We start from the raw sequence: 19,922 nt of genomic DNA on the forward strand, positions 1-19,922 counted from the left end.
ATCCGCACAGCCGGGGGTCATCTCGTAACACCGGCATGAATCTGCACAGCGAGAGTCACCATTAACGGCCATATTTATCCTACAGACTTCGTAGTCTTACAGCGTTGCTCGAGAGATGTCATCCTTGGCATAGACTTCTTATGCCTCCATGGTGCTCTCATCGACCTAAATACAAAGTCGATAACGTTATCCACAGAAGAAGCACTACCGGTGCACACGCCGTCAGGAAACCTTGCCTTGAATGTGCTGGAAGAACAAGTCACCATTCCGCCTCACTAAAGCGTCATTATTTCAGTCGGCGCTCTTGAATCACCTTACTTGGAAGGCGTCGTTGAAGGCAGTAAGCATCTGTTGGTCACCCGAAATATTTGCGTCGCAAGAGGAATCGCAGAGATGTGGGGAGGCAAAACAACAATAATTCTCACGAATTTCAGCAATGAGTACAAACATGTGAACAAAGGAACTACGGTCGCATACATCGAAGAAATTGTCGAAGCCACCAGTGCTTTCGCCCTCACCGATTCTGCGGCACCTGCTCAGAGGAACCAAGCCCCTTCCATAGCTTTCGATGCCAATCCCAGACTTCCGAATCATAAGGAAGAACAGCTCAAGGCCCTGCTCCTGCAATATAAAGATTGCTTTTCGTCGCCATCAAAACTTCGGCAGAACCCAATCACGAAACATCGCATCATAACCGAAGAAAATGCCAGACCACTCCGTCAGAGTCCGTACAGGGTTTCGACGCGAGAACGCGAGGCCATGAGGAGACAAGTTGGTGGAATGCTGCGCGATGACATTATCCAGCTGTCCAAGAGTCCATGGGCATCCCCCATGGTGTTAGTGAAAAAAAAGGATGGCACCATACGTTTCTGCGTCGATTATTGCCACCTGAACAAAATCACAAGAAAGGACGTGTATCCTTTTCCACGAATAGACGACGCACTTGATCGGCTCCATAACGCCAAGTCCTTTTTGTCAATGAACCTCAAGCCTGGCTATTAGCAAATCGAAGTCGACGAAAAAGACCGAGAGAAGACGTTTATAACACCTCTTCGAGTTTAAGGTGATGCCCTTCGGTCTTTGCTCAGCGCCTGCAACTTTTCAACGCGTTATGGGTACAGTACTGGCCGGATTGAAGTGGCAGACTTCATTTCGATTAGATCACGCTTACTCTGCGAACTCTACAGATTATTCTGGAACCTACGCCACCACCAGCGATAAAGCTAGAACATTCGACGGCAAGAGTATAATTGCTGACGTGCTTCGCCGCTTGTCAGTATTTGATCGACGACTGACGCTCCGTTCACTTCTATCCGTGCAAGACTGCTACTGCAATCGAACTTTCATATTACTGGGCACAGGTTCACCCAAATAAACAGTTATATCCCAACATAAAGTCTCCTGTCTTCAGCCACGTCCCGACCCCGTGACAATATGTATGAAGGCCTGCCAAATTCTAACAAAAGCTCATAAAGACTTTCCAATTGAATACACCCAAACTATTATCTGGGCGCCAGGGCACGAGGGCATCACCGGGAACCAGTTTGCGGATGAGGCTGCTCGAGGCTTCGCAAATCACCGAGCTTCCTTGCACACTGCAATAGAGGATCCAACGCCCCTAGACCCTAACTTTGGTACAATTCCTCATTATTACAAAGACAATAGAAAACTGTATCCAGCACCGCATAAGAAACTCAGAGCAATAGAATCGGTGGCATTACGCAGAATCCAAACAAACACATACACGAACTTACACAAGCTGCATGTATTCTACCCCACAACATACAGATATATATGTCCGTGGTGTGGGGCCACAGCAACTCTGTTTCAAATCACGTGGGAGTGTATGCATCACAATGAAGAACACCACAACATGAACACAACAGAGCAACAGTGGTAGGCAGTGCTGTCCAGCTCAGCAATTGTTGATCCGCGCTGGCTGGTTCAGCGGGTAGAGATGATGACTAGAGGCATCCGAGACCTGGAATAGGGGCCCGATCATTTGGAATGCTCCAAGTTATGCGCAAATCGAGTTTTCTCTCTCTCTCTCTCGCGCGCGCGCTCGCGCACATGCACTTGACAAGAAGCTCATAATCTGTTACGATGATACACAGTTAAGAATTAACAGTTAAGTTAACAACGTATACACAGTGGAGAACCAAACAGTGTATCTCGCATTGTAGTATGAAACTTTCAAACCGACTATCAGAATCTGTCTAATAGAAAATAAGCAAAATACGGCTTCTAGTTAAAATGTATTATGATTGTTATTCACATACTAATATATATAACTAATCATACTCAATAAAAACTATTGCTATTACTTCCCTAAAAATACATACTACATGCTCCAATGAATAATCATAGACCCAAGAATTTCGATTCCACACTGAAACAAGCTGCGTAACAGCAAACAAGAGCCAAGTAGTTGAACTCAAGTTTCAAACCCCAAAAATGTTTTGGTAACATCCTGAGCAAACAGTTGAACAAGTCAAAACTTTCAAGATCACAATATCTTCGAAGTTAGGATTGAGACAAGTTTTCTTATCCGCAGATTAGTAATGTGACATCTGCCTGTCTTGATTTCTCCATGACAGGTAGGCAACTTACATGCATGAGCACGAGTCAGTACTGGTCATGCAAGAGTGACAATACACATGAGAAGGCATGAGTATGAATGCGGAGGACAAGTGCTTTTGAGTGTTTGTAGTCCTGAGTATGAACGTTAGTGAGTACTTGTGTGAGTATGAAGGCGTGATTAAGCATGCGAGCAAGCAGCATTGAGTATTACTATGTGCAAGTTTATATGCAAGTGAACACATGTGAACGTCAGTAGACGTAATTGTGCGTGTAAGAGTCTTGGAAGCCTGGAAAATCTCAGGGTGAGTGAGTGAGCATTCTTTTGTATTTCCGACGTATTCTTCGGAGAGGACGGTATTAGTCGTGAATTCCGCTGCAGTTGTGCATCGCAAAATATTTTATTTCATTTTTGACTATTTCATCTGCACAGTGTCCAGTAGAGCATAGCATACGTGTAGTAAATGGCAAAGTTTTTTAAGCACGAGAAACGGCAAGTACATACGTCGACACACAGGCTTATGGGTGCTACTCACAGCAAAGTTTAATTCTTTCACATACCAGCCATGTGTACTTTTCGAAGTATGTCTCCATTTACAAGGTATCATTGCTGGCAGTAGAAGTGTACGAGAAGCCTGAGCTCTTCTAAAACAAATAATACACGAGCGGTGGAGTTTTATTACGCAATAGGAAGAAATTAATGATTTTGTCGAACAAAATAATGCAAGATTGACAAACACACATTGCGTCACAGGGGTCGATGCGCACACTCTTGAATATCAGTTCAGTGAGCTCATTCTTACTCCATCCCACTCTAGCGATTTGATGAACCCAAGTTACACACCCATAGTTTCTTCTGTTAAAATCACGAGAAAACAATCCGAAGGCACCTCATTCATCAAATCGTGATATAATAGTGTCTTACTGTGGTTTATTAGTAATATACTAAAATAAATAAAAATGGTATTAAGGGTGCTAAACATTGTTATTACCGTGCCTAACTTCATCCAAACTGTTTCCAGCAAGTTCTGATGGTAAATGTACGCGCACACATACAAACTTATGCACGAACATACACCGAGGTAGGTTGAACCCTCCTTTCTCAGCAAATAAAGTAATCCATTCGACCATAGTATGCACGACGGCGATCCTGTTGTCGCTAAACAAGAAATCACTGCCCACTTTAATGCCTAATTCAATAGTATTTTTTGCATCGCGTGAATTACACACCAGTCTGATTGATTTATTGATTGATTGATTGATTTGTAGGGTTCAACGTCCTGAAACCACCATATGATTGTAAGAGATGCTGTAGTGGAGTGCTCTAGAAATTTTGAACTGGCGTGGTACCGGTGATTATTGAACCGCAGCCGAAATGGCGTGTCTGTTTGGCCGATATATTCTTGTCCGCAGATGTTGCAATGTAGCAATAATCACCGGTACCACGCCACTTCACTGCCGAAGCTACCTTTATCTAGACATCTGCGCCTGCCAAACCACAGTTTTGAAAATATTAGCGTAACTCTTTTGCAGTCCGGTTTTTCAAACAGACGCGAGCGCGAACAGCGTGAGGCATATTTTATTTTCAAATTTCGTACATTAGTAGCCGGTATCAACGAAGACCCCGGAAAACTCAACTGCCTCCGAGAAGTAAGCCAGGAGAAAATTGGTGACAAAGATTGATAGCTGGAGACCATGCTTTTTTCTGACTGACTCGTACGTGTACACTGTCCTTTTTTTTTTCCACATGCACATACAAAGTGTTTACGTTCGCCTACCACTTCATGACCGTTGAAGGGAAACGGACGAAGATTAAAGGTAAATAGCCGACCGACCCATTAACGAGAAACCTTTCCTTTACACACACCACCCGCCGCCCGCCGAACGACCAATTACGGGGAAACCCCTTTCTTTAGGCACGCCGTCCCGGACCCTCCCGGCACCGCGGCGACAATCTTGGGTGGCCCGACACAAGCCAAGAACTGAACAGCACGTGATATGAACCGTAGGTGGATGTAGACGGACAGTTGGCTTCGTTCTCAGTGTTGACAGTGGTTCTTCCTCTTTTTTACTTTCTTTCTTTTCTTTCTTTTTTCGTCTTTTTCCCCCCCCCCTTTTTTTCCTTTTTCCAGTTCCCTCTCACTCTCGCAAACGTCTTTCAAGGCGAGAGGGACGCGGCAGCAAGGAAGTTTAGAAGCTCATGTCAGTATAACTCATCCCCTGATGAAGGGAGGTCCCCTCCCGAAACTGTTGGGAAATAAATATATTTATCCTTGTAGACAACGCTCCCGTTGTGCCATATCCCATACCTTCACGAAGACTAACTGGCCCATTGAATTATTACTCCCACTATATATATATATATATATATATATATATATATATATATATATATATATATATGTGCGTGTGTGTGTGTGTGTGTGTGTGTGTGTGTGTGTGTGTGTGTGTGTGTGTGTGTGTGTGTGTGTGTGTGTGTGTGTGTGTGTGTGTGTGTAATAATTATTCATAAGCTCTCTTACCAGTGACCGTCCCATCTCTCTTCCCCGAAAACATGTTTTTCTGACTACGGCAACGATGAAAACGTCATATCGTCACAGCCCTTTTTTGCAACAAATAAGGAACAATTACTTGTATCAATTCTTACAAAATATTTTAGAGGAATATTTCGCCAGTGCGATTTATGTCGACACATTGTGGAGCTCCAGCAATATCACTGCTTTTTTATGTCAGCCAAGTATTAATAGCTATGTGACAGCACCTGCAAAATAGCTCACGGGAATATTTTGCTCGCGTGAGCTCAAGATGCATTATTCGGCATGAGCTTTAGAGAAAATTAGTGACAAAACAGTACCTGAGGAAGTGTTCAGGCAACCTATTTGGGTAATTTGTGTTAACTATAGCTAATTGTAATGAAGGATTGCGGCAAAATGGTATGTCACAAACGATGGAATGATAAAAGGTGGATACGCAAGTTACTGGGAATGTTTGATTTAGGTTACTCTGCCAGCTTTTGTAACACGACCGAAGCTAGCTTGTGAGGGAAAACTGTCAGAAAAGTTTATTACAAGTTACTGGGCTACTTATATTTTTTGAGGGCATTACTCTAAATATCTCCTACATGTAAAAGAGTTTCAATTACAAAGTAAGCACGTCTTGAGCATTCAAACATTTCTACTCAATAAGCTGTTTGTGTTGTTGGGAAACCTTAAGAACCAAGTAATATAGCATATTGTTAGTGGTGCTTGCTCTTATGAAGGCCTGCCATTTCAAATATTTTTTCTAGGTGCATTATTTACAGGTGCAAATGAAAGCTACCTGGTGTCGTCGTCAGTCCTTACTTCTGCATTCTCAGGCATATGCAATATATCACTGTACAAAAGCACAAAGTTGACAAGTACCAAAATTACTTCAAACAACCTACGCGTGAAAGAAATAGCCAATTCAACTTTGATACAGATTCTGTACCTCGATAGCTGACACACAAGAAAGCTGCTTATTCACAAGAAAGCTACACATGCACGGCACACTCCGGAGCACACCTGTAGCAAACAGCACTTCTGCCTATAGCACTGCTGCAGCACATCGTAGGTTTATATTCCGACTTGTATTTTGTGGGCAAACTGGGGACACGTTTGAGCACTTCGGAAACGATGCGGTCGCTACAGCCCAGCGGAAGCGCCATGACAGCGCACACACCACAGATCATGTTCAACGACAGCAAAACTGAGGCAATAAACTTATCGTTACTGAATGTATTATCACTCGGCGTTTCACACCGGACCAGGCTGTTTTCACCCAAACCGCCAGCACACACGTACGCATTTCACCGGAATGAACCTTGAAAACGAACCGCATATACATAGCATACACCGTTAGCGGCGATCGAACATGATTGAGATTGGCGTACCGTGAGAATCTGTGACAAGCAGATACCTGGCAATTTTCAAGCACGAATTTGAAAGCAAAGCGAATGACGGCACAAAACACATGAGATCGGCGGCCTCCTCGCGTACCACATCTCGTCGGCGATCGCGGGCTCCGAGGAAGGCATAATGGTAGCGTCGGCTTGCTCCTTTTCGATGAATGCCTCTGTGGATGATCATTACCTTTTGTATTCATCACAATAACACCCTTATAGACGCTTTTCTTTTTTTTGTTTTTGCGGCTGCTTAGGCCTTGGCTGTCACTTCGTCACTTCAGGCGGGCGCTTAGTCTCCCGCCGACGTGCACATGGCGCAGGCGGTTACCGTTTTTTATTAGAGAGCTTTAGTACTGCGTACGCTGCGTACGTGGCGGCGTTCCGTACGTACGGACGCCACGTTCTGCGTAGTGCGCATGCGTAGACCGCAACGCGCACGTATCGCATTACGTACGCAGCCGCTACGTACGCGCGCATGAGATGCGTGCGTACGTACGTATGAGCTGATCGCGCCGCTCTCGAACAAGTTCGCGACAGCGCGAGACTTCGTTTCGCAAAATGACGGCACCGAAGGCGAGCACCATGGAGGAAGGAACTTTCCTTCCTCCGTGGCGAGCACCGACCGGCTCTGTGGCTTAAAATATGGCCATAATCTGGTTATAACACTTGGATTGGCTCACATTGGCTGTCAACAACACGTGCTTCTATTTTGATCTACCATATGACGCAACACGCTTCACGCTCGTTACGTACGCGGGTACTACGGAGTACTAAAAGCCGATTAGTGGCAAACGACGCCACGTAACGCAAGGCGCTTGCGTGATGCGTACGTAGCACCATTCCGCAGTACTAAAACTCTCTATTGTCAGCCAATCAGCAACCGAGCAGACGACCGGGCCTGTTCTTTCCGACCGAAGCCAAAAGGTGATACCATCTCCAGCCTAGTCGAAAAAAAATGGCAGCATGTCCACGGGGTGAACGATGGAGAGTGGGGCGAAGCAACTGTCCGTCCATTCGTTCTTGCTTCTGCCGTCCATGCGTCCGTCTGTGTGACCGTCTATGCGTCCATCCGCCCGTCCGTACGTGCGTCTGTTCGCGCGTCCGTCCCTGCGTTCGTCCATACATCCGTCCATGCGTCCATCCGTCCGTGCTGCCATTCATGCGTCCGTCCATGCACCTGTCTGTGTGTCCGTTCGTCCATCTGGTCAACACTCCCAGTACCGCCATCTCACATCTTTTCATATACGCGTCCGTCTGTGTGACCGTCCGTGCGTCCATCCACCCATCCGTGCGTGCGTCTGTCCATGCGTCCGCACGACCATCTGTGCGTCCATCCCCGCGTTCGTCCATACATCCGCCCCTGCGTCCGTCCATGCGTCCATCCGTCCATGCAGCCATCCATGCGTCCTTCCATGCGCCTGTCTGTGTGCCCGTTCGACCATCTGGTCAACACTCCCAGTGCCACCCTCTCGCATCTTTTCATCATATACACGTCCGTCTGTGTGACCGTCCGCGTGTGCGTCTGTTCGTGCGGCCGCACGACCGTTCTTGCGTCCATCCCTGCGTTCATCCATGCATTTGGCCCTGCATCCGTTCATGCGTCCGTTCATGCGTTCGTTCATGCGTCCATCCGTCCGTGCAGCCATCCATGCGTCCGTCCATGCACCTGTCTGTGTCCATTCGTCCATCTGGTCAACACTCCCAGTACCACCATCTCGCATCTTTTCATCATATACGCGTTCATATGTGTGACCCTCCATGCGTCCATCCGCCCGTCTGTGCGTGCGTCTGTTCGTGCGTCTGCACGATCATCCGTGGGTTCATCAATGCGTTCGTCCATGCACACGCCCCTGTGTTCGTTCATGCGTCCATCCGTCCGTGCAGCCATTCGTGTGTCTGTTCTTTCATCTGTATGTGTGTCCGTTCGTCCATCTAGTCAACACTAAGTATCATCATCTCGCATCTTTTTATCGTATATTCCGCATATAGAAGCACCGCCATCCAGCTGGCATTCCAAGGACTAAACGAGAGGTGGTACACGCACACTTTCTTACGGCTTGCGCTTCTTGTCTACTTCCCACCTTTAACAACCTCGAGATCATGGTATATACCAGTTCACTGTATTCATGGCACAGCAGCCCAACGCTCGCTAAGCCTTTCTAAAACCAAGGAGGTTACGCCCAGCGAGTATAACCTAGCAACCCTTTCTTGTCAGATAGTGCTCAATGTACATGCCGATGGCTGCTAATTGGGAATGAGAGACAGGAGAATTCGGCTTTTAGTTAACGCGCACGCTGCGAATTTTTTATTGTTGAACAACGCACAGGAGAAATCTCCCACTGGCACCACCTTGCAGGTCAAACTGTAAGACTGGTTACGCACTACGACTCCGACGAGGGACGAACGGGTGTTGCCTTAAGGAGCTTTGCCCCTAAAACGAATTGGGACACAAGATACGGAACGGTCTTAGCGCAGAGAGGCCTTAACTTTAGACCGTTTACTGGCTGGGTGCTTCTTAAGAACATCCTGGAATGTGTGCTCGAGATACCCCTGTGAAACGCCAACACCTAGCCGAGAACGCTGTTTCTTTTCTTCAGTTCATAGTAAACTTTTTTATTCGTGCATACATGCTACTAGAGCTGAAAAGCATACCATGTTGGTCGCGATAGAAAAACGCCACGTGCAGCGAACAGCTCTATTGACTGCGTGGTGTAAGAAAAAGAAAGAAAACTTTTTTCTTCCAATGCTGGGTTCTATGGACACTACGCAATGCATTCACATTACCTTATGATTTCCTTCGGGGAGGTGGGGCATTTTTTCCCTAAGGACGTAAGCTAGTCAGTTGTGTTCACTGAGCTGTTTATTTAAGTGAAGTGTTTTATGCAATGAAATAATGCATATTGTCATTTTTTATTCGCAGCTCTCCTTAATTGGCATAGATGACCAGCTGGTAGACTCCATTGACACCGAAAACCTTTGTGACCTCGAAGGAACCAAGTTTGCTTACGCCGCCTTCGCTTCCTTGCCCCAAAAATATCGGGACGTGAAACTGGTCGGATTGAACATGACATCGGAGCAACTTTACTTCGTCAGCCACTGCCTGACAATGTGCTCTAGTGCGAGCACAAGCAAACGCACCGCACTACTCGCACAATCGCGGTACGCACCAGCGTGGAAGCGTTGCATGGTTCCCCTCAGGAACATGCCCGAGTTCTCCCGGGCATTTGGCTGCGCAGAGGGAACTGTCATGAATCCAACGGAAAAATGCTCTGTTTGGTAATAAAAAGCGTACGATGTTTTACGTTTTAATGCCCTGAGCGTCGTGCTTTTTGTTGCTTTTTTTAAGTGCGAATGCACTTTATAGGCGACCCTGCATCCGCCGTCCGCGGTGCGCCTCCTGCTCTCCCCTAGCAACGGCGCGAGGAGCGGAGAGGAGCGCCTGTAGCAACGGTGCAGCGACGTCACACACCACGTGATTGCGCGCGCTCCGCCCTCCGCCCGCGCAGCCACGACTTGCTCGAGATCGGCAAGTCGTCATAGGTATGGATTCATCGCAGGCATCAACCTAGACTGCGATACCTCCAACAACGAGTACAACGCAATCGAATGCGAGCATCGCACGCGTCGTTGAACATGTCGCGCTGGTTGAAGACAAGGCAGTGCGGCGAAGGGCCCCTGAAGCCGAGCGCAAGCGGGTGAAGCGGGCCATGGACATAAACATCATTGTAGTGCGAATTTAATCTCACATATACGCGTAAACTCGCCAAGATTTCCCGAGAGTGTCTAATGGTTCCTGATAATCGCATTGTGATCATACGGGGGAGTTTACGTTAACTCATTGGCGAATGCCAACGGATTTTAACATGAGTCATAGCATCACCCCGTGCATTCGCACTTAACCATGTTCACCCTCGGGAAAATGCTTCGGAGTTTTTTTTTTTATTACACATGTCTAATAAACTTATTATTGGAACGCATGAAGCAATAATAACGCCAAGCATGCCGTAGTTTTTTTAATGCGAAGGATTTCTTAGCAAACTTCAGCGACTATGACCGCATCTATCTATCTAGCCACCAACGATGTTTAGCACTACTTGGCGTTTTGTTAATGGTGTCAATATCAAACTTGGTATGACGTAACATTAGTGTATGACAAGCATAAGTGACTATTGTTAAAAAATCCTGACATGTATACCGTGAATGTCATGATTTACATTTCATGGTGTTGCTGCTCTTGTGGTGGTCCGTTCACATGACATGTTGCAAGACTGGTATGGTATGACATGACTGCATGGCGAGCACAAGTGACAAACGTTAACGTGAAAATCATGACATGCTTGTCAATAAGTCATCATTACACACCATGTTCATGAAGCGCTCACAGCCGTTTACCTAGCTTCATATAAACCATATTACGGGTTACTTGACATCACTGGAATACGAAGGTATATGACTGGTGCGAACATGATAATCATGAAACGCGTTTCATTTAATTGAAATCTCGGGTTCAACGTCCGAAAAAAAACCTTATGCGCATGTGAGACGCCGTAGTGGAAGGCTCTGAAAATTTTGACAACCTGAGCACACAGGCCTACAGCATTTTCGCCTCCATCCCAATTGCAGCCACCGCGGCCGAGGTTCTATCCCGTGACCTGTGGCTAAGTATCCGAGTACCTTAGCAACTAGGACACCGTGGTGGGGCATGCGTGTCATATAAGAACATGACTACATGCCACGCTCATGATTCACTCATGGCCGTTTCACTATCTTCACATATACCAAACTTGCATTACGTGAAGCAGACGGACGAAGAAGGTAAATCACACATCCAAACATGATAAGCATAATATGCGTGTCATGACAAATATATGAGTACATACTACGCTCAGAGTGTTTTCGCGATCGTTTTGCTAGCATCAAACATACGAAATTTGGTATTGCGGGACGACAATGTATCACGTATTTATGTGACTGGTGAAATCATTATAATTATGAGATGCGTGTCATGTGCCACGCTCACGATGCGTTCGCAGCCGTTTTGATAGCTCCACATTTACCATAATTTGTATCGCGCGACGTGAGTGGACGTCGAAGGTAAACGGCTCGTCCAAACATGATAATCATCACACAGAAGTCATCTACGGTATAATTTGCATCCGCCTCGTAACTATTTCAAAGTGTCATACCAACCTTCCTCATTCGTGCTTCACATATCTTTGATTCTCACTGTACGTGGCATCTCGTAATATTTTTTTTTCTTTTTGAGTACACGGCCTGAGCAATACCTGTTCGTGATACACAATGCGTGTCCCATCAGCAAAAAAGAACTAAAATAAACAAATGAAAACGGCCATAACCAGGAGCAACTGAAGCTAGTGACATGCTCATTTCCGCAATGTGGTGATGATTGCGTTGCACGTGGTACCTAGTAGTTATATTCAATTAATATGCAAATTTTTCTCGCTATTTTTATCGCGCACTGTGTTTCTATACCTTGAAGAGAGAATTAATAAATGACCGTTCTGAATTGCTGTAGAAACGTACAAACGGCATGACGATTTTTCCGGCGTTTACAGGATACCCATAAAATATTAAGTAAAACCAAGCACTGCACTCCTGCGCTATGATCCTAATGGAATCTTGATGTGCCTACAAAATTGTAAGCGTGAAAAATGAGAATATTGCTCTATTCTAAAAAAAATTGTTTCTTTATTTAAATAATTATGTGCATTAAATCAAGCACCACAATCTCTTACGTACTCGGTAATCCTTCTAATGCATTTCCATTATTCTAAATCTGAACAATAATCTTAAAACCACTCACATATTGGCCAATCTCCATAGTGTGTATGTGCCACGGAATATAGGTGAACAACCACAGCAACGACAACGTTGATCCTGCGCCATGATACAACAGCACACTGAAGCCTGCTTCGAGAGAAAGAACTGATTTGACTTCGTAGAAAAAACGCCACGGTGTACTGCCTCTCTTAGCGTACTCCAAAACCCGATGTGCGAATGAGCCTTACATATACGCTTATAGTTCTTCTGGAAAGAGAAGCTTTGCGCTTATGCCTTGGCCTGCCTAAAACAGTTGCTGACAATGTGTTGTATCTCGAATCAAGGGTCCCTCCTCCTTCCCGTAGAATTCGCCTTCTAACTGTTCCGACATTCTTAAGAAGTTACCAATCACCATTATGACATTTATAAAAAGCCTTCATTTCCACCCCAGAATCATTTTTCGATGCTAGATGACCGCAATTTCCCACCCCACAAATTATATTTTTACAAAATTCACTGGAGCCTTTAAACGTGCGTGTATGCGACATCATGCCAAGTTGTGATAATTCATACCCTGTGGAAATTTGACTATACTTTTTTCATGATAACGCAAAATTACTTCCCTATAATATTTTGAATGGTTTGCTACAAGACACTTGCGCAGTATTACAACAAACGTTATTATTGCCACAGACGCATCGCGATGTGACGAAAAGTGAGGGGTTGGTATTTTAAGCCCGATTTTAGATTGCTTTTATTCCCTTCGACTAACCGATTTCATACCCGTTTTTGTGGCTGAATTTCTGGCAGTAGTGCTCGCCTTAGACAAGTTGTATACAGCAATTAAATCAGCTGCCATAATAGCAGATTCTCTATCTATGTGCGGCAGTTTCTCTTGGTGCTGATAATCGAGTAACAAAGGCGTTTCGTGCCTTAGTGCCTGCGCATTTGAGAAAAGTGTGATTAGTTAGGGTGCCTGGACCTAAAGCTTCATTTCTAAATGGAATAGCCGATTCTTCAGCTAAGTCGTCCATTAGCGGACCGATATACCGCACTGTTCGTCATCCGCTTATATGACTGCTGCTTGATTCCACAGATGGAAGTCTTTAGAAGTACAGCACTAAAAAACTCTACCGATTATCACCAGTGATTATATCCTTGGGGAAGAGACTTTTGCCGCCCTCGTAAACAAGAAGTAGCTATCACAAGGCTGCATTGCCGGGTACCAAATCTGAATTTCTATAAACACAGGTCTGCTCAGGCACCTTCGCCACTGAGCGCGTTTTGTGATAATTTTGAAACAATAGATTTTTTTTTTGACCTGCAGGTGGTGTAACACAATACGACAAACCCTTTTAGGAATACCTTTACGTGGTAATCCTTTACGTGGTATTAATTTATCTGTTCCTGTCATTTTGCCTTTCGGAGCTTCCATTTCTGGGTTCTCTAATGCGACAGTATGCGCAGCCATCCGGGGCTATATTGATAAAACTAATAGGTTGACAAATAATCTGTTTAATAATCCTAATGTGCCTACAAAATTGCATACGTATGAAAATGAGAATATTGCCACACCAACAACCACGTGTGTCAGCGAAGGAACGAGAAGCCATTCGTACGCAAGTTCGAGCAATGCTTGACGACGGCATCATCGAGCCTTCCAACAGTGCGTGGTCCTCTCCGGTCAACCTAGTCAAAATGAAAGATGGGACGCTACTTTTTTGGGTCGATTACCGGAAGCTGAACAGCGTGACTAAAAAGGACGTGTACCCGCTGCCATGCATCGACGACTCGTCAGACAGATAACACCACGCCCACTATTTTTCCTCTTTGGATTTAAAAAGCGAGTACTGGCAGAATGAGGTTGACGAGCGAGACCGCGAGAAAACGGTCTTTGTGACCCCTGACGGCCTGTATGAAATTCGAGTCTTCCTTTTGGTTTGGGCTCAGCGCTCGCAACTTTCCAGCGAATGATGGACACTGTGCTTGCTGGTCTGAAGTGGCAAACTTGTCTCGTATACCTTGATGATGTCATTTTTTCTGAAACCTTCCAGCAACATTTTCACCGCCTCAGGAGTGTGCTACAGGCTATTCAATCAGCACATCTTACACTCAAACCACATAAGTGTCACTTTGGTTATATAGAGCTCGAATTCTTTGGCCACGTAGTAAACGCGAAAGGAGTCCGACCCGATCCCGACAAACTTGCCGCTGTAGCCGCGTTTCTGCATCATACAGACAAAAAGGCTGTTCGGCGCTTTCTGGGCTTGTGTACATACTATCGGCGATTCATTAGAGGTTTTTCAAAGATAGCGGAGCCCTTGACTCGCCTTACACGCGACGACACACCGTTTGTATGGGCTACCGAGCAACAGGCTGCTTTTGCCGAGCTACGACAGCGGATGCAGTCAGCCCCTGTTCTTGCGCATTTTGACGATGATGCGGACACAGAGGTGCACAATGACGCCAGTAACATTGGCCTCGGCGCAGTGCTCGTCCAGCATCAACACGGCAAAAAACGAGTCATAGCCTATGCCAGCCGCTCACTGTCCCGTACCGAGGTGAATTACACGACCACAGAGAAACTTGGTGGCGATCACCAAGTTTCACCCATACCTCTATGGTACGGGTGAAAGTGGTGACGGATTACCATGCCCTCTGCTGGTTGGTAAACATACATGATCCCTCTGAATGACTGGCCCGATGGAGCTTGCGTCTACAGGAATTTTATGTGACCATCGTATATAAGTCTGGACGGAAGCATGAAGACGCTGATACTATGTAGCGTGCTCCCATACCTTTAGTCAATCAAGAAGAAGAGGACGATGACGGTTTCCTGGGCGCCCTTAGCTCATCTGACATGAGCAGACGCCAGCGAGAGAATGAAGAGATTCTATCACTCATCGACTATCTGGAGGGTCATAGCACCGTTATACCTCGCCATCTATCTCGCATCGTGACATCTTTCTGCCTCCGAGATAATGTCCTGTACAAAACAAAAAAAGCCCATTCTACGAGCAGCGCTTACCTCCTAGCCGTTCCGAAGGACATGCGGGACGAAGTCCTCTCCGCGTGTCATGACGAGCCCACATCTGCTCATCTAGGTTACTTGCGAACGCTCACCAGAGTAAGTGAGGCGTACTACTGGCCCGGACTTTCGGTAAGCGTTAAGCAGTACGTCAAAAGCTGTCGTGAATGCCAGCGTCAAAAGTCGCCACAAAGCAAGCCGGCTGGATTACTTCAGCCAGTTTATTTACCCCACAAGCCATTTGACCAAGTCCACATGAACATTCCCGGCCAATTTCCTTTATCGTCCGACGACAACAAATGGGTCATTGTTGCAATTGACTGTTTGACCCGCTATGCGGAGACACAGGCGATACCACGAGCCACGGCTTCTGAGGTAGCACATTTATTCATGTGCCACATTGTTCAGCGCCACGGTGCTCCATTTACAGTGATAACCGACAGAGGAACAACGTTCACTGCACAGCTTATTGATGAAGTTTTTCGACTAAGTAACATTAGGCATCAAATGACGACTGCTTACCATCTGCTTACCGACTGCTTACCGATGTGGATACGACTGCTTACCGGTGTGGATTTCGGTAGGGGCATCTGAATCAAAGTGACAGAGAACTGATGGTGAGGTCAGCAAATGACGTAGTTTTGCGAATGCGTCATCGCGATCGGAAGACCACGCCGAAATGCCTTCGCTGTCAGAAAGTAGCCGTATTAGAGGCGACATTACAGATGCGAAATTACGGACAAATCAATGAATGTATGAACATAAGCCAATAATGCTCAGGAGTTCCTGTAGTGTCGATGGCTTCGGAAACTGGGTGACTGCACGGACAGTTTCCAGGGTAAAATAGAACACCGTCGTCGCTGAGAACATGCCCCAAGATAGTGAGCTTCCGGGCGGCAGAATGACACTTTTTCAAATTTAGTTGGAGCCCAGCATGTGTGAGGCAATTCAGGACATTTGCGAGGCGCAAAAGATGGTTATGGAAGTCTTTTCAAAAGAACGACGACGTCGTCCAGATAGCAAAGACATGTCTGCCATTCTGGACATCGAAGTATGTTGTCCATAAGACGCTCGAATGGGATAGGGGCGTTGCAAAGGCCGAACGGCATCACTTTAAACTCGTACTAGCCGTCAAGAGTTACAAACGCAGTATTGGCGTCGTCAGCTTTATCCAAGGGTACCTGCCAGTATCCTGATCGAAGATCCAGAGAGAAAACGAACTGTGCTCCTTGCAAGCATTCGAGAGCATCGTCGAATCTGCAGAGCGGACAAACATATTTGTGAGTGATCTTGTCAGGGCGCCTGTAATCAGCACAGAATCGTATGCTATCGTCCTTCTTTTTGACCATTACTTCATGGGAGGCTGTATGACGCCACAATCGAGCATATCAGACACTTGATCGTCAATAACTTGGTGTTTAGCGTAAAAGACCTGGTATAGACGCTGACGCAATGGTGCGTGGATGCCGGTGTCAATACAATAAACAAATGCAGATTTTCGGCCAAGATTCGTTTGTTTGAAGTCGAAAGACGTCCGGAAGTGGTCGATAAGTGTCAAGGGTTGGGTTCGTTGGACAACAGGAAGAATCAAATCAAGCGATGGCAGGAAGGCTTCTAGAGAAGAGGTTGCAGACGTGAGAGTGGGAGTAATACAGGCGATCTGAAGGCTTGTGGCGTGACCGAGCAGATAACTGATGCAAACACAATCAGTGTCTTCAAGGCAGCCGATGCATTCGCCATGAAATATTGTGACTGGTCCTGAAAGTAGATTTGTGGCATAAATTGTTACGTAAGTGATTTCGACCATCAGTAAAGCAAAAGTTAGAAGAATGTTTTTTCGAGAAGTGAAGTCTTCTGACGGCGTGAACATAACGTTCGAAAAAGTGGCACACTCTCGCGAGATCCGCACAATAACAGACGACATAAGTGGGATATCCGTCGCCGCGGCAACGACAACACTAGAAATGGAAGGCTTATTGGGATCGTCATCAGAGAGCGATGGTAACTCTAGTTTGGCTAGGGCACAATATACAATGGCATGATGTGGCGAAAAGAGGTCCCAGCCTAATATGACGTCGTGTGAGCAGTATAAAAAGCGGTCAACTCAACCACGTACAAAAAGTCCTAGATGAGTAGTCGAGCCGTGCACGTCATAGAAGAGTTGACGTGGTGCGATGTCACCATATTCAGGGAGAGACCAGAAAGCGGAATCGTCATTTTTTCACCTACGACACATCGCTTTCCTCAATATAGACATGGAAGCCCCGGTATCTATTATTGCTTGAATGGCAAAACCTTCAATGAAGACAGTTATTTCATTAGTGGGTAGAGAATGAGGCTTTGTAGAGTTGGATAGTGGGGCAGTTCCTGTCTGCGGAACTGCGATGGTGAGTTTTTCATTTGGGAAAGTGGTGCAAACCGAAGCATCAGTGAAGACGAGCGTCGGCGTGGCAAAGGTAATCAGCGTGGGTTGAAGGCGCAGTGGCCTGGCGAAGAAGTGTCCCAAGCTGCATGGATTGGCAGCGTCTGTGGTTGTTCTGTGTGGGCGTAGCCGTACGCTTCATCAATGGTATCTGGATGAGGGACGCGCCTGCGACAGAACCGCTCAACATGTCCAGGCAGGTGACAGTAGTAACAGATGGGTTTGTTATCCGTTGTGCACGAAGGGTTGTTTAAAAGCGTTGAACAACGGTGGTGAATGGGAACATGCGATCTAGGCGGTACGCGAATTGCGTAGAAATCGCTCGCTTGTGGGCAGAGTAGACGACGTTTGACGGCGCATGTGCTTGCCTTCTCGCAACGTAAGCGTAAGTCACGTGAGGGGAGACAGGTGGTGGCTGGTACGTGGGCGGAAATGCCTCGCAGACATGCTCTTCGATGGTTTCGTGCAGCGACCAGGTCAGCCCATGAGTATTGCTGGGAAGAAAAGGCGCAAGAGATAAGTGACATGCCACTTTCTCTAGGATGAATTGCTGGATTAGTGACGTCAATGCTGTCTGTTCCGGAAAAATTCCACCAACAGTCCATGCTGACGTGCTCGTCTGGTCGAAAGTCGGGCGTCACGTTGAAATGCGCTGTTTTCGCACGTCATCCTAACTTTGGCAGTTTTGGATAACTTCCGCAACTGTTTGCGGGTCTTTCGCCACCAGCATGTGAATGGCAGCGTCCTCGATGCCCATCGTATTATTTTCTTTCCTGACGGTTTCCGACATGCCAGGATTGAAGCGACGGCAGAGGCCTATACGTTCCCGATGTATGACATAAAACCTTCCCCAGACAGTTGGACGCGGTCCCGCGAGCGCTGTTCTGAGTGGAACTTGCGCACTGTCAGTCGTTCAAGCACGCCCGTGAAGGTGGTCTTGAAAGTGGCCCAGTCGGTAAGCTCGGCTTCGTGGTTCTTAACCAGAGCTTCACTACACCTTTCAGGTAGAAATGGACGTGGCCAAGTTTGTCGTTTTTGCCCCACCTATTATTGATGCTTACTCTCTCGAACAGAGAGGGCCAGTCTTAGAAGTTCTGCTCATCGGTGCAACCGAACAAAACTCGATCTCGCTATCTCAGGATGCTGGGACAGCGGGCAGTTGGGGATGTAGGAGCGGTCTGCTGTGCAACGTCGGTGGGCATCCTTCATGGCGAAGGTAAAGTTCGGTTGCGGAGCTCCAGGATGGAAAGGGGATCCAGCAATCTACACCACTTAATAGTGCGTCTTTAGCGGTGAGTCGAGGACACGTTTACTGAGGAAAACTCAGAAAGTAAAGCTGACCAGCTGTCAAGTAGAGTGAGCGTGAGAAGCAACAACACAAATCCTTCTCTTCTTTCACTGCTGTTCCTTCCCGCCTGTTTCATATATCAATGCTACATAACCATGTTTCTATTGGTGTTTAGAAACATTTCATACAATATATTTATCAAATATGTTAGTGAAAATTATTACTTCAATTCTTTCTACACTCTGATCACTCTTACTACATAATTATAAAGGATAATACGTTCGTCCACCTGACAATCTACATTTTATTCACTCTCATCTTGACCAAAGCGTAAATTATTAGCTACCTATATCACATTACAACAATACAAAACTTGTTGTCCTTCCATTTTGTTGTTCCTTCGGCAGTGCTGCTCAAGTGTCTAAACACGTGAAATTCACTTGCACGGTGCAACTTGTTGATATATTTAGGCAACCGACGGGCTCGCGGACATAAATATTCTTTTATTTGTATTCCTGAGTTTTTGAGAGGCCTTATCTATCCGACAAGTAATGCCATCCTAATATAGAACTCGAAGAATGCGAATCTGAGGGGTACCCTTATTTTACCATTTCCACAGTCTGTTCCAAGCACAAAAGTGCTACTTGCTAAGTGGGTGCTGTAGAACTAGATGAGTGCATTTGTCTTTCGAATACCCATCTAGATGGCTGTTACATTTACTATTGACCGAGGAAATGTAGGCTGTAAGTTGATACCATCCTATGTTATTAAACACCTCATAAAAAGTTATTTAGTACTTCTATTAGTATTATGACCATGCCTCACTATGAAGGGTGTATTAGGTTTCTTCGTCACATAAAGAAAAAAAACGAACTAAATCAAGTTCGCAGTAGTAAAATTCAGA

The 19,922-nt window shown here is 46.0% G+C and overlaps 1 protein-coding gene across 1 annotated transcript in view; it reads left to right on the forward strand.

Annotated features, from left to right (window-relative positions):
• Window positions 1-9,809, forward strand: part of LOC142803358 (neprilysin-1-like) — a 91,155-nt gene extending 81,346 nt beyond the window's left edge. The window contains exon 8 of the mRNA XM_075888472.1: window positions 9,420-9,809. Coding sequence (XP_075744587.1) covers window positions 9,420-9,779 — 360 coding nt within the window. The 3' untranslated portion in view covers window positions 9,780-9,809. The remainder of the gene's footprint in view (window positions 1-9,419) is intronic.
• Window positions 9,810-19,922: the final 10,113 nt, after the last annotated feature.

Source organism: Rhipicephalus microplus, chromosome 3, assembly GCF_043290135.1.
Source record: "Rhipicephalus microplus isolate Deutch F79 chromosome 3, USDA_Rmic, whole genome shotgun sequence".
Lineage (NCBI taxonomy): Eukaryota > Metazoa > Arthropoda > Arachnida > Ixodida > Ixodidae > Rhipicephalus > Rhipicephalus microplus.